Below are 13825 nucleotides of genomic sequence, written 5' to 3'. Positions count from 1 at the left end.
AGGCAAACTTCAGTACTGATCCGTGATCACAGCTGGAATAGAAACAAAGAATTGGTCTCAGTGCGCCAGGGGTTTTGCCTGACTACCGAATCTTGTCAGACACACACACACAAATTGAATGAGGACAAGATCAGGATTAGTTGTGATATCATAGAATCCCTATAGTGTAGAAACAGACCATTTTGGCCCAACAAGTCCACACTGACCCTCCAAAGAGTATCCAACTCAGACTAATTCCCCTACCCTATTACTGTACAGTTCTCCGGACTAATGCACCCAACCTATACATCCCTGAACACTATGGGCAATTTAGCATGGCCAATTCACCGAACCTGTACATCTTTGGACTGTTAATTAAGCATTTTGAAGAATGACTACTTCAGGAGAAAATCCAGTTCCTGTTAAACTTTGAGAATAAGGAAGAGGGGTGCAATTGGGGGAAAACAAAAAAAAAAAAGAGAGCCACTGGTGCCTATTTTTCACTTTGATATTTGACCACACAAACACCATATGTACTGGTATTATATTGAGGTGGCAGAGGGAACAATTACTAGTACAATACATGAGACATATTTAGAAAGCTAAGCTTTTCAAAAACAAGCTCCTCAAAGGGGGTTGAAGAATAAAGTTGATAATGAACTTTTGTGGGAGGTAATATTTACTGCATAAAACAACTAGAAGCATTCATGTGAACAGCTTGTTTTTAAAAAGACTCAGCTACAGAAAAGACAAGGTCTTAACAGATAGAGAGTCAGAGTAATATAGCATGGATTACCAGCCCAAACTGGTCCATACTGACCATGGTGGCCACTCAGCTAGTTCCAATTGTCTGCATTTGATCCATATTGCTCTAAGCCCTTCCCATCCATGTACCTCATCCAAAGTGTTTAAACTGTTGCTATTGTACCTGCCTCAACCTCTTTCACTGCCAGCCCATTCCACATATGCATCACTCTCTGCAAGATGATGTTGCCTCTCAGGTCTTTCTTAAATCTTTCCTCTCTCACCTCACACGCCCTCTAATTTTCAATTCCCCATCCCTGGGAAAAAGACTATATGCATTCCTGGCCAACCTCTCCCAATAATTTAGGCCTACTAGTCCTAGAAATATCCTCTAAAATAGTCTTTGCACTCTTTCCAATTTTACTATTTCTTTCTTATAACAGGGCGACAAAAACTGTACACAATATTCCAAGTGTGACATATCTTGCTGCCTCGTGTAAAAAGCGCACACGGTTGGCGTCCATAGTATTTGAAAAGCTTGAAAGATAGATTGTATCAAAATATGCTGCAGCTAGACTGGTCATTTATGCTGTATTGAAATGTAAACCTGTTTCATTTCTTCCATTACCGAGCTGCTTTTGTATTTTTTTAAAACACAAACTAGAAGCATAGAAGGAAGGAAACACAACCATAGTGTTAGGTGAAGGGGTAAATTTAGGGGAATGGGTCTGGGTGGGTTGTGGACTTGTTGGGCTGAAGGGCCTGTTTCCACACTGTAAGTAATCTAATCTAAGGATCGGTGTTGAGTCCACTACTTTGTCATTTATGGAAGTGATTTGGATGTGAGCATAAGAGTATAGTTAGCAAGTTTGCAGATGACAAGGTTACCTCTGACTACAACGGGATCTTGATCAGATAAGCAATGGGCTGAGAAGTGGCAAATTAGATTAGATTAGATTACTTACAGTGTGGAAACAGGACCTTCAGCCCAACAAGTCCACAACCCACCCAGACCCATTCCCCTAAATTTACCCCTTCACCTAACACTATGGGCAATTCAGTTTTGGACTGTGGGAGGAAACCAGAGCACCCAGAGGAAACCCACCGGGGAGAATGACTGTGTGGAGAGGGGGGAATTGAACCCGGGTCTCTGGCGCTGTGAGGAAGCAGTGCTAACTGCTGTGCCACCGTGCCGCCCTTAGGGGAGTGTAATTTAGATAAATGTGAGGTGCTGCATTTTGGGAAAGCAAATCTTAGCAGGACTTATACACTTAATGGTAAGGTCCTGGGGACTGTTGCTGAATAAAGAGACCTTGGAGTGCAGGTTCATAGCTCCTTGAAAATAGAATCGCAGGTAGATAGGATAGTGAAGGTGGCATTTGGGATGTTTTCCTTTATTGGTCAGAGTATTGAGTACAGGAGTTGGGAGGTCATGTTGCAGCTGTACAGGACATTAGTTAGGCCATTTTTGGAATATTGCGTGCAATTCAGATTGTGAAACTTGAAAGGGTTCACAAAAGATTACAAGGATGTTACAAGGATTTGAGCTATAGGGAGAGGCTGAACAGGCTGGGGCTGTTTTCCCTGGAGCCCGAGGTTGAGGGGTGACCTTAGAGGTTTATAAAATTATGAGGGATGTGGATAGGATAAATAGACAAAGTCTTTTCCCTTGGGTGGGGGAGTCCAGAACTAGAGGACATAGGTTTAGGGTGAGAGGGGAAAGATATAAAAGAGACCGAAGGGGCTACTTTTTCCACGCAGAGAGTGGTATGTGTGGGGAATGGGCTGCCAGAGGAAGTGGTGCAGGCTGGTACAATTGCAACATTTAAAGTGCATCTGGATGGTACATGAATAAGAAGGGTTTGAAGGGATATGGGCCAGGTGCTGGCAGGTGGGACATCTGGTCAGCATGGACAGGTTGGACCAAAGGGTCTGTTTCTGTGCTGTACATCTCTATGACTCTCAGTGGGAGACACTAACAGAGTAAGCAATGTCTACCATTACCAGTAACAAGTAGATAATCTGTGATCTTCCCAACACGTAAAGGTGAATCACCTGGAAGTGGGGGAGGGTAGGCAAAGGTTGCAGATGTTGGCAAGTTGTATGCTGCGACTCCCACAGGTATTGTATTTCCACATGCACTGTTTAGCATGTAGGTGTAGCCGAATCCTCCAGCTGGGACTTCACCCCTAGAGGCTGAAGAAGAAGGAGAGATCGAGTGCTTAGTAAATGAGACCTCAATTAGATTCAAAGTTGATTCTAAACCTAATGTTGGCGACTGCGTTAACAAGGAGAAAGTGAGGACTGCAGATGCTGGAGATCAGAGCTGAAAATGTGTTGCTGGAAAAGCGCAGCAGGTCAGGCAGCATCCAAGGAGCAGGAGAATCGATGTTTTGGGCATAGGCCCTGAAGGGCTTATGCCTGAAACATCGATTCTCCTGTTCCTTGATTGCATTACAAACCTTTTATAACAAGGAACCCGTCCAGACCCCTTAGCTACCTTCACCAATCTCACATCGCCCATTAATCTTCTCACTCACTCAGTGTTTAAAAGCAACAGATCTGTCCCACCAGTACTGCAGTATTATACAGTGACACACTTGTCGACACCATTATTATGCACAGTATCTACAATGACAGCCTGTACCTGCATTGAATTAGGAAACAACTATAGATTTCATTTTGATTAGGCAACAGTAGAAATGATCAAATGCCAAAAGGAAATTGGGTCACATCATTGATACCAGACATGCAGTCAGTCTGAGACCAATAACTTAGTAGGCTAAATCTGACCATATCATCCAAAGATTCTTGCCTCATCAACATATGAACAGTAATGGTGTGGGGGGGGGGAGAGAAGAGGGGGGACTAGATAGTACAAGGGTTCCAGGTTCATCAGTAACCATAAACCAAAAAATCTAAAAATCACTGACTTTGAAGCCCAAGTACCATTAACCAAGTAATTCCACAGGATAATGCTCTTAAGATGAGCAAGGATGCATTTGTTCAGTAATGCTCAAAATCCCAGGAATATCTCAATGTATTTCAATCAATGACCAGTAATCAGTAATAAAGTAGGGAACATTGTAGCCAATCTACAATGAAGTCCACTGCAAAATGATAAATAATTTGATGATCCCTTTTAGTGATGATGGTTAAGCGACAAAGATTGCTGAGGAGCCAAAAATATTAACCCTGCTCTGCTTAGAAATAGTGCCATAACATCCCTTTACAGCCACAAAGGACAGAAGACAGGACATCTATTTCATGTCTCATGTGAAAGACGGCATCTCTTCCAATCTGAACCGTCAGTCTGGATTATCTCTATGGCCTGTCCCACTAATTTCTCTCAGATACCTCAACTGACTACTCTCACAACTGGGACCAGAATCTCAGTCATTTACTTAGAGAAAGGAACGTGGACAAATTATAAAAGGAAAGCAAGTAGGACCGGTACTTGTGGAGTCAGGAAAGACTGAACCGAGACCCACAGAGCAAGTGAGTGAAACCCTACCCTGTGATGCTGTACGTAACATCAACTGTCCAAATTCAATGGCACCTCCACTGGTGAAGGAAAGCTTAAATGTTGCAGAACCTTCCCATCCTCCTGTGGAATAGAATGATGATTAGAATGCAAGGGAAAAACAGATATTCTTAAAAGCTTCTCCGATTCCTCAAAACTAATGCACAAACCTTTGCTTTCATCCAACCCAGAAATAAAATAAATTTAGCAATCAAAACTGACATCACTTCAAGGACTATTTGACCATAGCCCTCACGCCAATCCTGTCCCACTGCCACCCCAGTATCTCCCCAAATCTTTTATCCCCAGCCACCCACACCCTTAATACATTCTCTTGTCCAAATTCCATCAGCACCATCTGATCAGAAGCACTGCAGGCTAACATATCAGCATTTAATTAATCTAAAGTAAATGCTGCAAATACTCCCATTGTCTCATCTGGACTGATATTATGGGGTATTTACTCTATTTTAGAAACAGATTTCCTTCCATTGCTTCACAGTATTCATCAAGAACTCTAGAAGCCATTTAACTACTGCTTGTCACACAATCAATACAGTCATCGTATATCCATTCTGCACGATCCAGTTTCTTCTTTCAACCTCTTTGCAGCCTGCACCACCGTTCCTTACGCAGCCAATTGAAACTGCACAAAACTCCTGTTTTAATCTATCTAGACAAAGAACAAAGAAAATTACAGCACAGGAACAGGCCCTTCGGCCCTCCAAGCCTGCGCTCTTATCTACATCTGTCACCTATTTAAGGATTTGTATCCCTTTGCTCCCTGCCCATTCATGTATCTGTCTAGCCTCTACCACCTCTGCTGGCAACATGTCCCAGGCACTCACCACCCTCTGTGTAAAGAACTTTCCACGCATATCTCCCTTACATTTTTCCCCTCTCACCTTGAACTCCTGACCCCTAATAATCAAGTCCCCTACTCTGGGAAAAACCTTGCTATCCACCCTGTCTATACCTCTCGATTTTGTAGATGTCAATCAGGTCACCCTTCAACATCGGTCTTTTTAATGAAAATAATCCACATCTACTAAACCTCTCTTCATAGCTAGTGCCCTCCATACCAGGCAAGATCATGGTGAATAGTCTCTTGAGAAAGTCTATAGTCTTAAAACTTGTCCTTAAACATTAAGGCCAAAACAATGTTAAATTATAGAACACATTTCCTGCACAGTAGAAAATAGACAGACAGAGGGGGTCAGGCCATGGGAAAAAAGGGGGAACCCAAGCTATATGGAAGAGAAAGACATCTGTTCTCACCAGAGAAGGGGATGTACAGAGATATGGAGGGGGGGGGGGGGGTTGCACACAGACAATGTTAGTGCTGAGACTGCTGAAGCCAGTAGAAAATTAACTCTTTGTGCTTACTTGCTACGATTTGAATTTAATTGCATTTTGAGACTTTATGATAAATTTGAGTCGCCATTTCTGGTTATGAAATGCAAACTCTGTAAAAAAGGTAATACTGATGAAGCTTTAAGTTACTTGCTGTTTTATAGACTAAGACTGCCCCACTGTCAATTCGAACTAGTTAGATCTTGTGTCTTATTTGAATTTGCACCACAACCTTGAAAAGAAGGCATGTTTAATTCGAGACTAATTAATCATTTTAAATACAACCTTGCAGTAACATTTCAGCTTCAGGTACAGAGTGATTCTGTGCTTAAAAGCAGAAGTCTGCTCCTAGTTTAAAATTATTCTAAACCTAACATTGAAGAGATTCGATTTTATGGTCAAAAATAGTTTGCCCTCCTTGCTAAGAAGCCATTTCATAAAACAATGGTATCAGACATGCGAGCTGTGCAAGGTTACTCTTTATGACATCTCCCACTTCACTTAGACTCATTTCCTTATTGGAACTTATCTCGTTAGCAGATGCCTAACTCAGCTGGATTTGTTTTTCCCACCTGATGGATAGCTCAAGACCTGTAGGCGTGATCAGTCAAGCGCACACAGATCTGTCAATTCTCTTCCTTACGAATTATTGTCTTTCACTGATCTGTTTAATTAAGAACATGCAGTGTTTTTTGTAAACATTTTGTATAAAGGAAGCCTGTTTGTGACAGTACAGCAGAGTAGCCTGCGAGGGCTCTTAAAGGAAGAGCTATTTCCTATTCTCTTGGGTTATCAGAACCTCGTTAGTTTAGATTATAGGTGTCAGTATTATGATGTAACAGTGATGCTACTGGTAAATAAAGGGGTGACTAAAATTAAACTAATCTGTAAGAGTTTTATTTTATTCCAGACTACCAACGAGTATGATCTCCAGGAAAAAATCAAGAGAGGTTTACTGGTTGAGTCCACAAAAGATTCCCTGGGCCATCTCAAATCTGTACTTTAACACTGACCCTCTCCAAAGCATCCACATCCTTTTGATAATTTTTGCAACAGAACTGTACACAATATTCCAAATGTAGCTGAATTAAAGTCCTATACAACTGTAACATGACCTGCCAACTCTAGTACTCAATACCCCATCTGATGAAGGAAAGCATGCCGTACGCCTTCTTAACCACTATCAACCTGCATTGCCACCTTCAGGGTATAGTGGAAATGAACACCCAGGTCTCTTTACATCGATTTTCCCCAGGGCTTTTCATTTACCGTAAAGTTTGCTCTTGAATTGGATCTTCCAAAATGCAACACCTCGCATTTGCTCAGGTTGAACTCCATCTGCCACTTCTCCACCCAACTCTCCAACTATATATTCTGCTGCATTCTCAGACAGTCCTCTTCAACGTCTGCTACTCCACCAACCTTAGTGCCATCTGCAAATTTGCTAATCAAACCACCGAAACCTTCCTCCAGATCATTTATGAATATCACAAACAACAGAGGTCCCAGCACAGATTCCTGTGGAACACTGCTGGTCAGTTCTCCATTTTGAGAAACCCCCTTCCACTACTTCAGTCTCCTGCTGCCCAGCCAGTTCTCTATTCCCTAGCACATACACTCTGGACACCATGCAACTTTACTTTCTCCATCAGCCTACCATGGAGAACCTTATCGAATGCCTTACTGAAGTCCGTGTATATGACATCTACAGCCGTCCCCTCACCAAAATCAACTTTGTCACTTCCTCAAAGAATTATATTAAGTTGGTAAGACATGATCTTCTCTGCACAGAACCATGCTGCCACTCACTGATCAGCCCCTTTTCTTCCAAACGTAAATAGATCCTATCCCTCAGTACATTCTCCAGCAGCTTCCCTACCATTGACATCAGGCTCACCGGTCTCGAATTACCTGAATTATCCCCGTTACCCTTCTTAAACAAGGGGACAACATTAGCAATTCTCTAGTCCTCCAGAACTTCACCCATGTACAAGAATGCTGCAAAGATATGTTAAGGCCCCAGCTATTTCTGCTCTCACTTCCCTCAGTAACCTGGGATAGGTCCCATTTGGACCTGGGGACTTGTCCACTTTAATACCTTTTAGAATACCCAACACTTCCTCCCTCCTTATGCCTCCTTGAACTACAGTAATCAAACATCTATCCTGAATCTCAACAGTCATGTTCCTCTCCTCTGTCAATATTGACACAAAGTACTCATTAAGAATCTCATCCATTTTTTGATTCCACCCATAACTTTCCTCCTTTGGCCCTTTCCTCGAGTGGGCCAACCCTTTCTTTAGTTACCCTCTTGCTCCTTATATACGAACAAAAGGCTTTGAGACTTTTCTTCACCCTGTTTGCTAAAAGATATTTCATGACCCCTTTTGACCCTCTTAATTCCTCATTTCAGATTGGTCCTACTTTCCTGATATTCTTCCAAAGCTTCACCTGTTTTCAGTCACTGAGACCTTGTGTACGCTTCCTTTTTCCTCTGAGCTAGTTTCACAATTTCACTTGTCATCCCTGGTTCCCTATTCTCGCCATTTCTATCCCTCGTTTTCACAGCGACATCTGTCCTGCATTCTGATCAACCTTTCTGAAAGCCTCCCACATACCAAATGTGGATTTACCTTCAAACAGCTGCTCCCAATCCACATTCCCCAGCTCCTGTCAAATTTTGCTATAATTGACCCCCGCAACCAAATTTGGCACTCTGCCTTTAGGACTACTCTTGGACAAAGACGAGAGTGTTCTAAAAGATACAGAATTGTGATCACTATTCCCAAAGTTATCCCCTACCAAAACTTCAACCACCTGCGTGGCCTCTTCCAGAATTGGACTATTTACATACTGCTCTAAAAGCCTCCTGGATGCTCCTTACAGATTCTGCTCCATCTAAACCTCTAACACTAAGTGAATCCCAGTCAATGTTGGGAAAATTGAAATCTCCCAACACCACCACCCTGTGCTCCTACATCTTTCCATAATCTGTTTACATATTTGTACCTCTATCTCACACTTGCTGTTGGGAGGCCTGTAGTACAGCCCCAACATTGTTACCACACCCTTCCTATTTCTGAGCTCTGCCCATATTGCCTCACTGTTCAAGTCCTCCATAGTGCTCTCCTTCAGCACAGCGGTGATATCTAGGCACTCTCGACAATGGCTTCCCATCCCTGTATATTATCTTTAATGTAATTACATATCAATCCCCCTCTTCTTTATATGCATACCGTATCTTGGAAACATCCAAAGACATATGCTTAGATTCCACATGAATGCTACTGATAACCATTTGGTACAGCTCAGAATTGAGTATTGTTAAAAAGGAAAAAGGATATTTTTCTAAGCTTTTCATCTTGCATTCATCAGGATAATGAACAATGGTCATAGTGTTAATATGCAGCTTCCAAAACAAATAATTGTGTCACATCAATTTAATCACATACAGAACCTGCTAAAAACCAGGCATGAGGCTTTCAGATCAGGACACCTACTCAAATATGAGGAATCCAAGTATGACCTTCACAGAGCCATTAAGACAGCTAAGGATCAATACCGATCCAAACTAGAGACTCAGACAGACACCTAGTGATTATGGCAAGGACTGAATGACATCACAGGTTCTAAAAAGAGACAGTGCAAGATAGCAGACGATGACATATCCCTCACAGATCTTTTCAATGCCTTCATTTTGAGCAGAACATTCGCTTTGAGCAGAACTTCAGTGGAGCGGTAACACCTATTCTGACAAGTCCTGACAAATAAAGCTGTGCACTCAGCATATGCAAATCAACTAGCAGAGGTCTTCTCAGACACCTTCAACCTCTCCCTGCAGCAGGTCCTGCCCCTGTCTGTTTCAAGAGGGCCAACATCATCCCTGTGGCTAAGAAGGCTCATGCAGCATGTCTCAATGACTACCGCCCAGTGGCCCTAACTTCGGTGGGCATGAAATGGTTTGAAAGGCTGGCATTAATCAACTCCAGCCTCCCCACTACTCTTAACCCACTCCAATTTGCTTATAAGACCAACAGATCCACGTCAGATGCCAAATCACTTGCCCTTCACTCCTCCCTAAAACAGCTTGACACCAAGAACAGCTACGTAAGAATCCTACTCATTGACTACAGTTCGGCCTTCAACACTATTATCCCCTTGAGACTGATTACTAAACTTAGTGATCTCAGACTAAGTCCTTTCCTGACCCACAGGCCACAATCAGTGAAGACTGGGGACAATATTTCATCCTCACTAACACTCAACACAGAAGCGCCCCCCCCCCCCACCCCCAGGGGTGCATACTCAGCCCCCTACTCTACTTGCTGTATACCCATGACTGTGTCACCAAATACCAAACTAATGCCATTTACAAGTTCGCTGCTGACACCATAGTCAGTTGAATCTCAGATGGTGACGAAACAGACTACAGACGGGAGGTGGAAGCCCTAGAAAAATAGTGCACTGAGAACAACCTAGCTCTCAATGCCAGCAAAACCAAGGAACTCATTGACTTTTGACCCCCTACACATTAACAGCACAGAGATGGAACGAGTGGAGAGTGTCAAGCTGCTGGGAGTGGTCATCCACAACAAGCTTTCTTGGACTCTTCATATGGGCACACTGGTTACAAAAGCCCAACATCTCCTCCTCAGGCAGCTGAGGAAATTTGGCATGACAGCGAATACCCTTGCCAAATTTTATAGGTGCACCATTGGGAGCATTCTTTCTGGATGTATCACTACCTGGTATGGCAACTGTACCATTCGAGATCAGAGACGGTTACAGAGAGTGGTGAACTCGGCCCAGACAATCACAAAGGTCAACCTCCCATCTATGGAATCCATCTACCAGGCCCACTGTCAAGGAAAGGCTGCCAGCATTCTCAAAGATCCATCCCACCCTGGCAATGTTTTTTTCCAACCTCTACCATCGGGGAGAAGATACAGAAGCCTGAACACACGCACCAGCCTGTTTCGCAACAGTTTCTACCCTACTGTTGTTAGAATACTGAACGGACTCAAAGTCTTAATGTTCGCCTGTACCTGTGTTTTTGTTTTTGCTGCTGTTTACCTATTATTTACTTATCTATGCTACTGAACTGTGTGGATCTGCCTGCTCACAAGACAAAGCTTTTCACTGTGCCTCAGTACACATGACAAATTCAATTCCATTCAACTTCAGCCAGACTGACAATACTAAACTGTTTTTTTAGCACAGTTATCTGCACACTCGGGATTATTGAGCAAATATTAACTGATCATAAAATTACATCTAATGTTAGACTCCATGCATGTTTTGCCAGCATCCAGATAGTGGTGAACACCATTCATTGCTAGTTTAGCAGCAGAAAACAGTTTCACCTGCTGCTCAATTTTTGTGACATTACTCTTCCAGGGTAATTGGAAACATTTTAGGGATCAAAGTGACAGCCGTAGGAACGTTCACAAGTTTGCACAATATGCAGTATTGTATCAGAAAATCGATCAACTGCATAGTTGACTGTAATGGAAGCTACATATACTAATACTTGGGACTTATTCTTTTCAGACAGAAAGAACAATGTATACACCACGCCTGTTTCAACTTAAAATAAGTGACAACTATTCACTGGTTCACTTCTCAAGGCAATGCCTTGACAAATTACAGTTAACCTATTTGGTTTAAACTTTAAGCAAAGCCTAGCAGTTAACTGTTAGTTATCATCTAACCGGTGCATTCTCCATGGTAACACCACTACCAATTAGAGCCCACTTACCAACCAATCAGCAGTTTCTTCTCATGTAGTAAATTGGTTTCCCATTAATGGTATTCTTGTGAATTGTCCTGATGAGTGCAAGATGAAAAGCTTCAACAAAATGTCGTTTCTCAGTGATAGTCAATGTTAAATGATATCCAGCTCTCCCTCTCCAACTCTGCTGAACCATCCATTGCCTTTATGTTGTCAGCCTGTTTTCTATTATCTGGTCTTGGAGGAGATACAATTATGTCCACTCAGTGGAAACATTCTAACCCAATGCAAGAATCAGTGAGCAGTATTAACTTACTACTCTCCATATAGTAAGGCAATGCAAGATGTAGGGCAAGTAGAGCACGTTAATCCACTGCTAGTCCTAGAAAGAATACAGCATGTTGACCCTGCTCCAAATCTAGCGAGACCACTGTGCTAATGTGCAGAATCCAATGAGATGGCAGTGAGCTGGATTTGGTGACAGTTCAATGTAATAACAGTCCTGAATCTCATTATTCATTCCTACCTCTAACTGAAGCAAATAAAAGAAGATGGACTATTTGAGAAGTTTCTCATAATATTTACACAGGACCACTGCTAAAATATTCTTTCTCCCACGTACCATTTGGCTCAGCTTTGATAGTTCCTTTGATGTAATTTGGCCCAAGCACTGGCTGTTTGATCTCACAGCCTTTCATCAGGTAAAATGGCATTGTGAAGGATTTCAGTGCATCTCTGCTATCTTTTGCCACAAATACAACCTGGAAAGCAGAGAAACAGGAAAGCAGTGCAGCATAGGGTATGAAAAACAAAATTTAATCCAAGTGAAGCTGTACAGCTCTGACATTGCTGAGGGCACAGATACAGGATGATATGTTCACCCTGACTGGTGATCACACAAGCAATGGAGTAGCAACTAGTGAATACAGGCTCGGTCACATGAGTACAGTATTGGTGGGCAGAGGTATGTCACTAAATATAGCATTTTGTGCTGATTTGGGTCCAGTTTCAAACCAAAAGACTTTGACGCCATTAAATCTAGGCAGGCTCTAAATCCTGATACATAAAGTACATTTTCTATTTTAAGTTGTACACTGATAGGTGGTGACTGTCAGTGATATGTGACTAAATGGACTGGCTTTTTGTCAAATAGGAACAAGCACAAATGCTGATCACCATTTCAGACATTTGGTAGGTGCAATGTTACTTACTTGGTATGGCATCAGGTAAACAGTTCCCTTCTTTGAACCTTTGAAAGCCTCCAATGTGTTGTCAGCAAATGACAGCTCTACATGGTCATAAAACATCAGCACACTGCAAGAACAAAAAAAACAGTGATGTGTGTCACATTCAAACAGTCACCTATCTCTTACGCTACTGCAAACAGAATTATCGAATTATTCTGAAAATACTTCAGTGGGGAGGGTAAAAGCACACTTCGCCAGAGTTGTGGGACAGAGCTCAGCAGGGCAGACCTTTCAGATAGTTACTATCTTGGATCCCCCCTCAAATAATGTTAACCTTGCTGACGTTGATCCTGCTTTGTGCACTGCCTGTGCAGTGATAACTTTGTATGCCTTGCTCTGTCTAAGCACCCTATGATCTGTATGTCCTTGTTGGACATGGTCTGCCTGCACTGCTTGCAAAATAAAAAACTTTTCACTCTACAATAAATCAAGTTAAATATGAGAATGGTGCAAACCAGGAGAAGAATAAACTTGTCAGTCAGTTAAACATCCAAACATCTAAAACTTAGAATAATGCAGGCAAAATTAATTAGGATTTTGGAAAATGTAGGGTTGTAACTGAAAATCAGCACAATTAGTTGAAGGAAAATCCTGCTTGATTAACTTGATCAAATTCTTTGAAATAACAGAATGTGAACAGTAGCAATATGGTTGACAAGCAAATAACTTGCAAAAGGTATGACAGATTATTCATGAGCAAGTTTAAACCCATGAGATGAAATGGACTATAGCAAAAACACAAAAGTGCTTAAGAGACAAAAAATACAGAGTAGGTGACATTTATTTTTCAGTCTGGAAAGTGCTGCTGTAGCTCCCGTGTCTCCTTGCCCCAGGGGGTCAGCTGCCTGCTACATCTGCTTCAGCTCTACCTTGAGCAGTTCAAGACGATCATCCTGTGGGTGGTCACCAACCTCCAGGCCTGGGAGGCCACCAAGATCCTTGCCTGGAAGCTCACCATTAAGCAGTGTTACCTGGTGCAGCCTGATGAACAGGAGCTCTGCCCGCTGGAGGCTATGGGGGCTGGCCTCAACCTGGGCAAGATGATGATGAATGCCATGGCTGCCAGCCACAAATCCACCATTTCCTTCTGACAGCTGAGGGACAAGGTCTTCGGAGAGTTGGCCAACATCGAGCAGGTCTCCAGAATTAAGTGACAACGCTTCCTGACCTGAACAAACTCCTCATGGGCCATCACAAAGGCAAGCCAATGGTTTTCACAGGTAAATAAAAAACAAAAACACAAAAAGA

At 42.4% G+C, this 13825-nt stretch overlaps 1 protein-coding gene across 9 annotated transcripts in view; it reads right to left on the bottom strand.

Moving 5' to 3' along the window:
- Positions 1–13825, bottom strand: part of LOC140463790 (WW domain-binding protein 2-like) — a 48608-nt gene that overhangs the window by 22491 nt on the left and 12292 nt on the right. For 6 of the 9 annotated variants that reach the window (XM_072558103.1, XM_072558106.1, XM_072558110.1 and 3 more), the window contains exons 2-5: positions 12542–12644; positions 11953–12091; positions 4238–4330; positions 2728–2919 (exon numbers count right to left, since the gene is read on the bottom strand). In XM_072558103.1, the coding sequence (XP_072414204.1) occupies positions 2728–2919; positions 4238–4330; positions 11953–12091; positions 12542–12644 (527 nt within the window). Of the gene's footprint in view, positions 1–2727; positions 2920–4237; positions 4331–11952; positions 12092–12541; positions 12645–13825 lie in introns of those variants that run through there. The other 3 variants (XM_072558105.1, XM_072558109.1, XM_072558112.1) reach the window with 2 other exon arrangements.

The sequence above is a fragment of the Chiloscyllium punctatum genome, chromosome 39, assembly GCF_047496795.1.
Source record: "Chiloscyllium punctatum isolate Juve2018m chromosome 39, sChiPun1.3, whole genome shotgun sequence".
Lineage (NCBI taxonomy): Eukaryota > Metazoa > Chordata > Chondrichthyes > Orectolobiformes > Hemiscylliidae > Chiloscyllium > Chiloscyllium punctatum.
The sequence above is the reverse complement of the archived record's forward strand: the minus strand, read 5'-3'. Positions and strand labels throughout refer to the sequence as shown.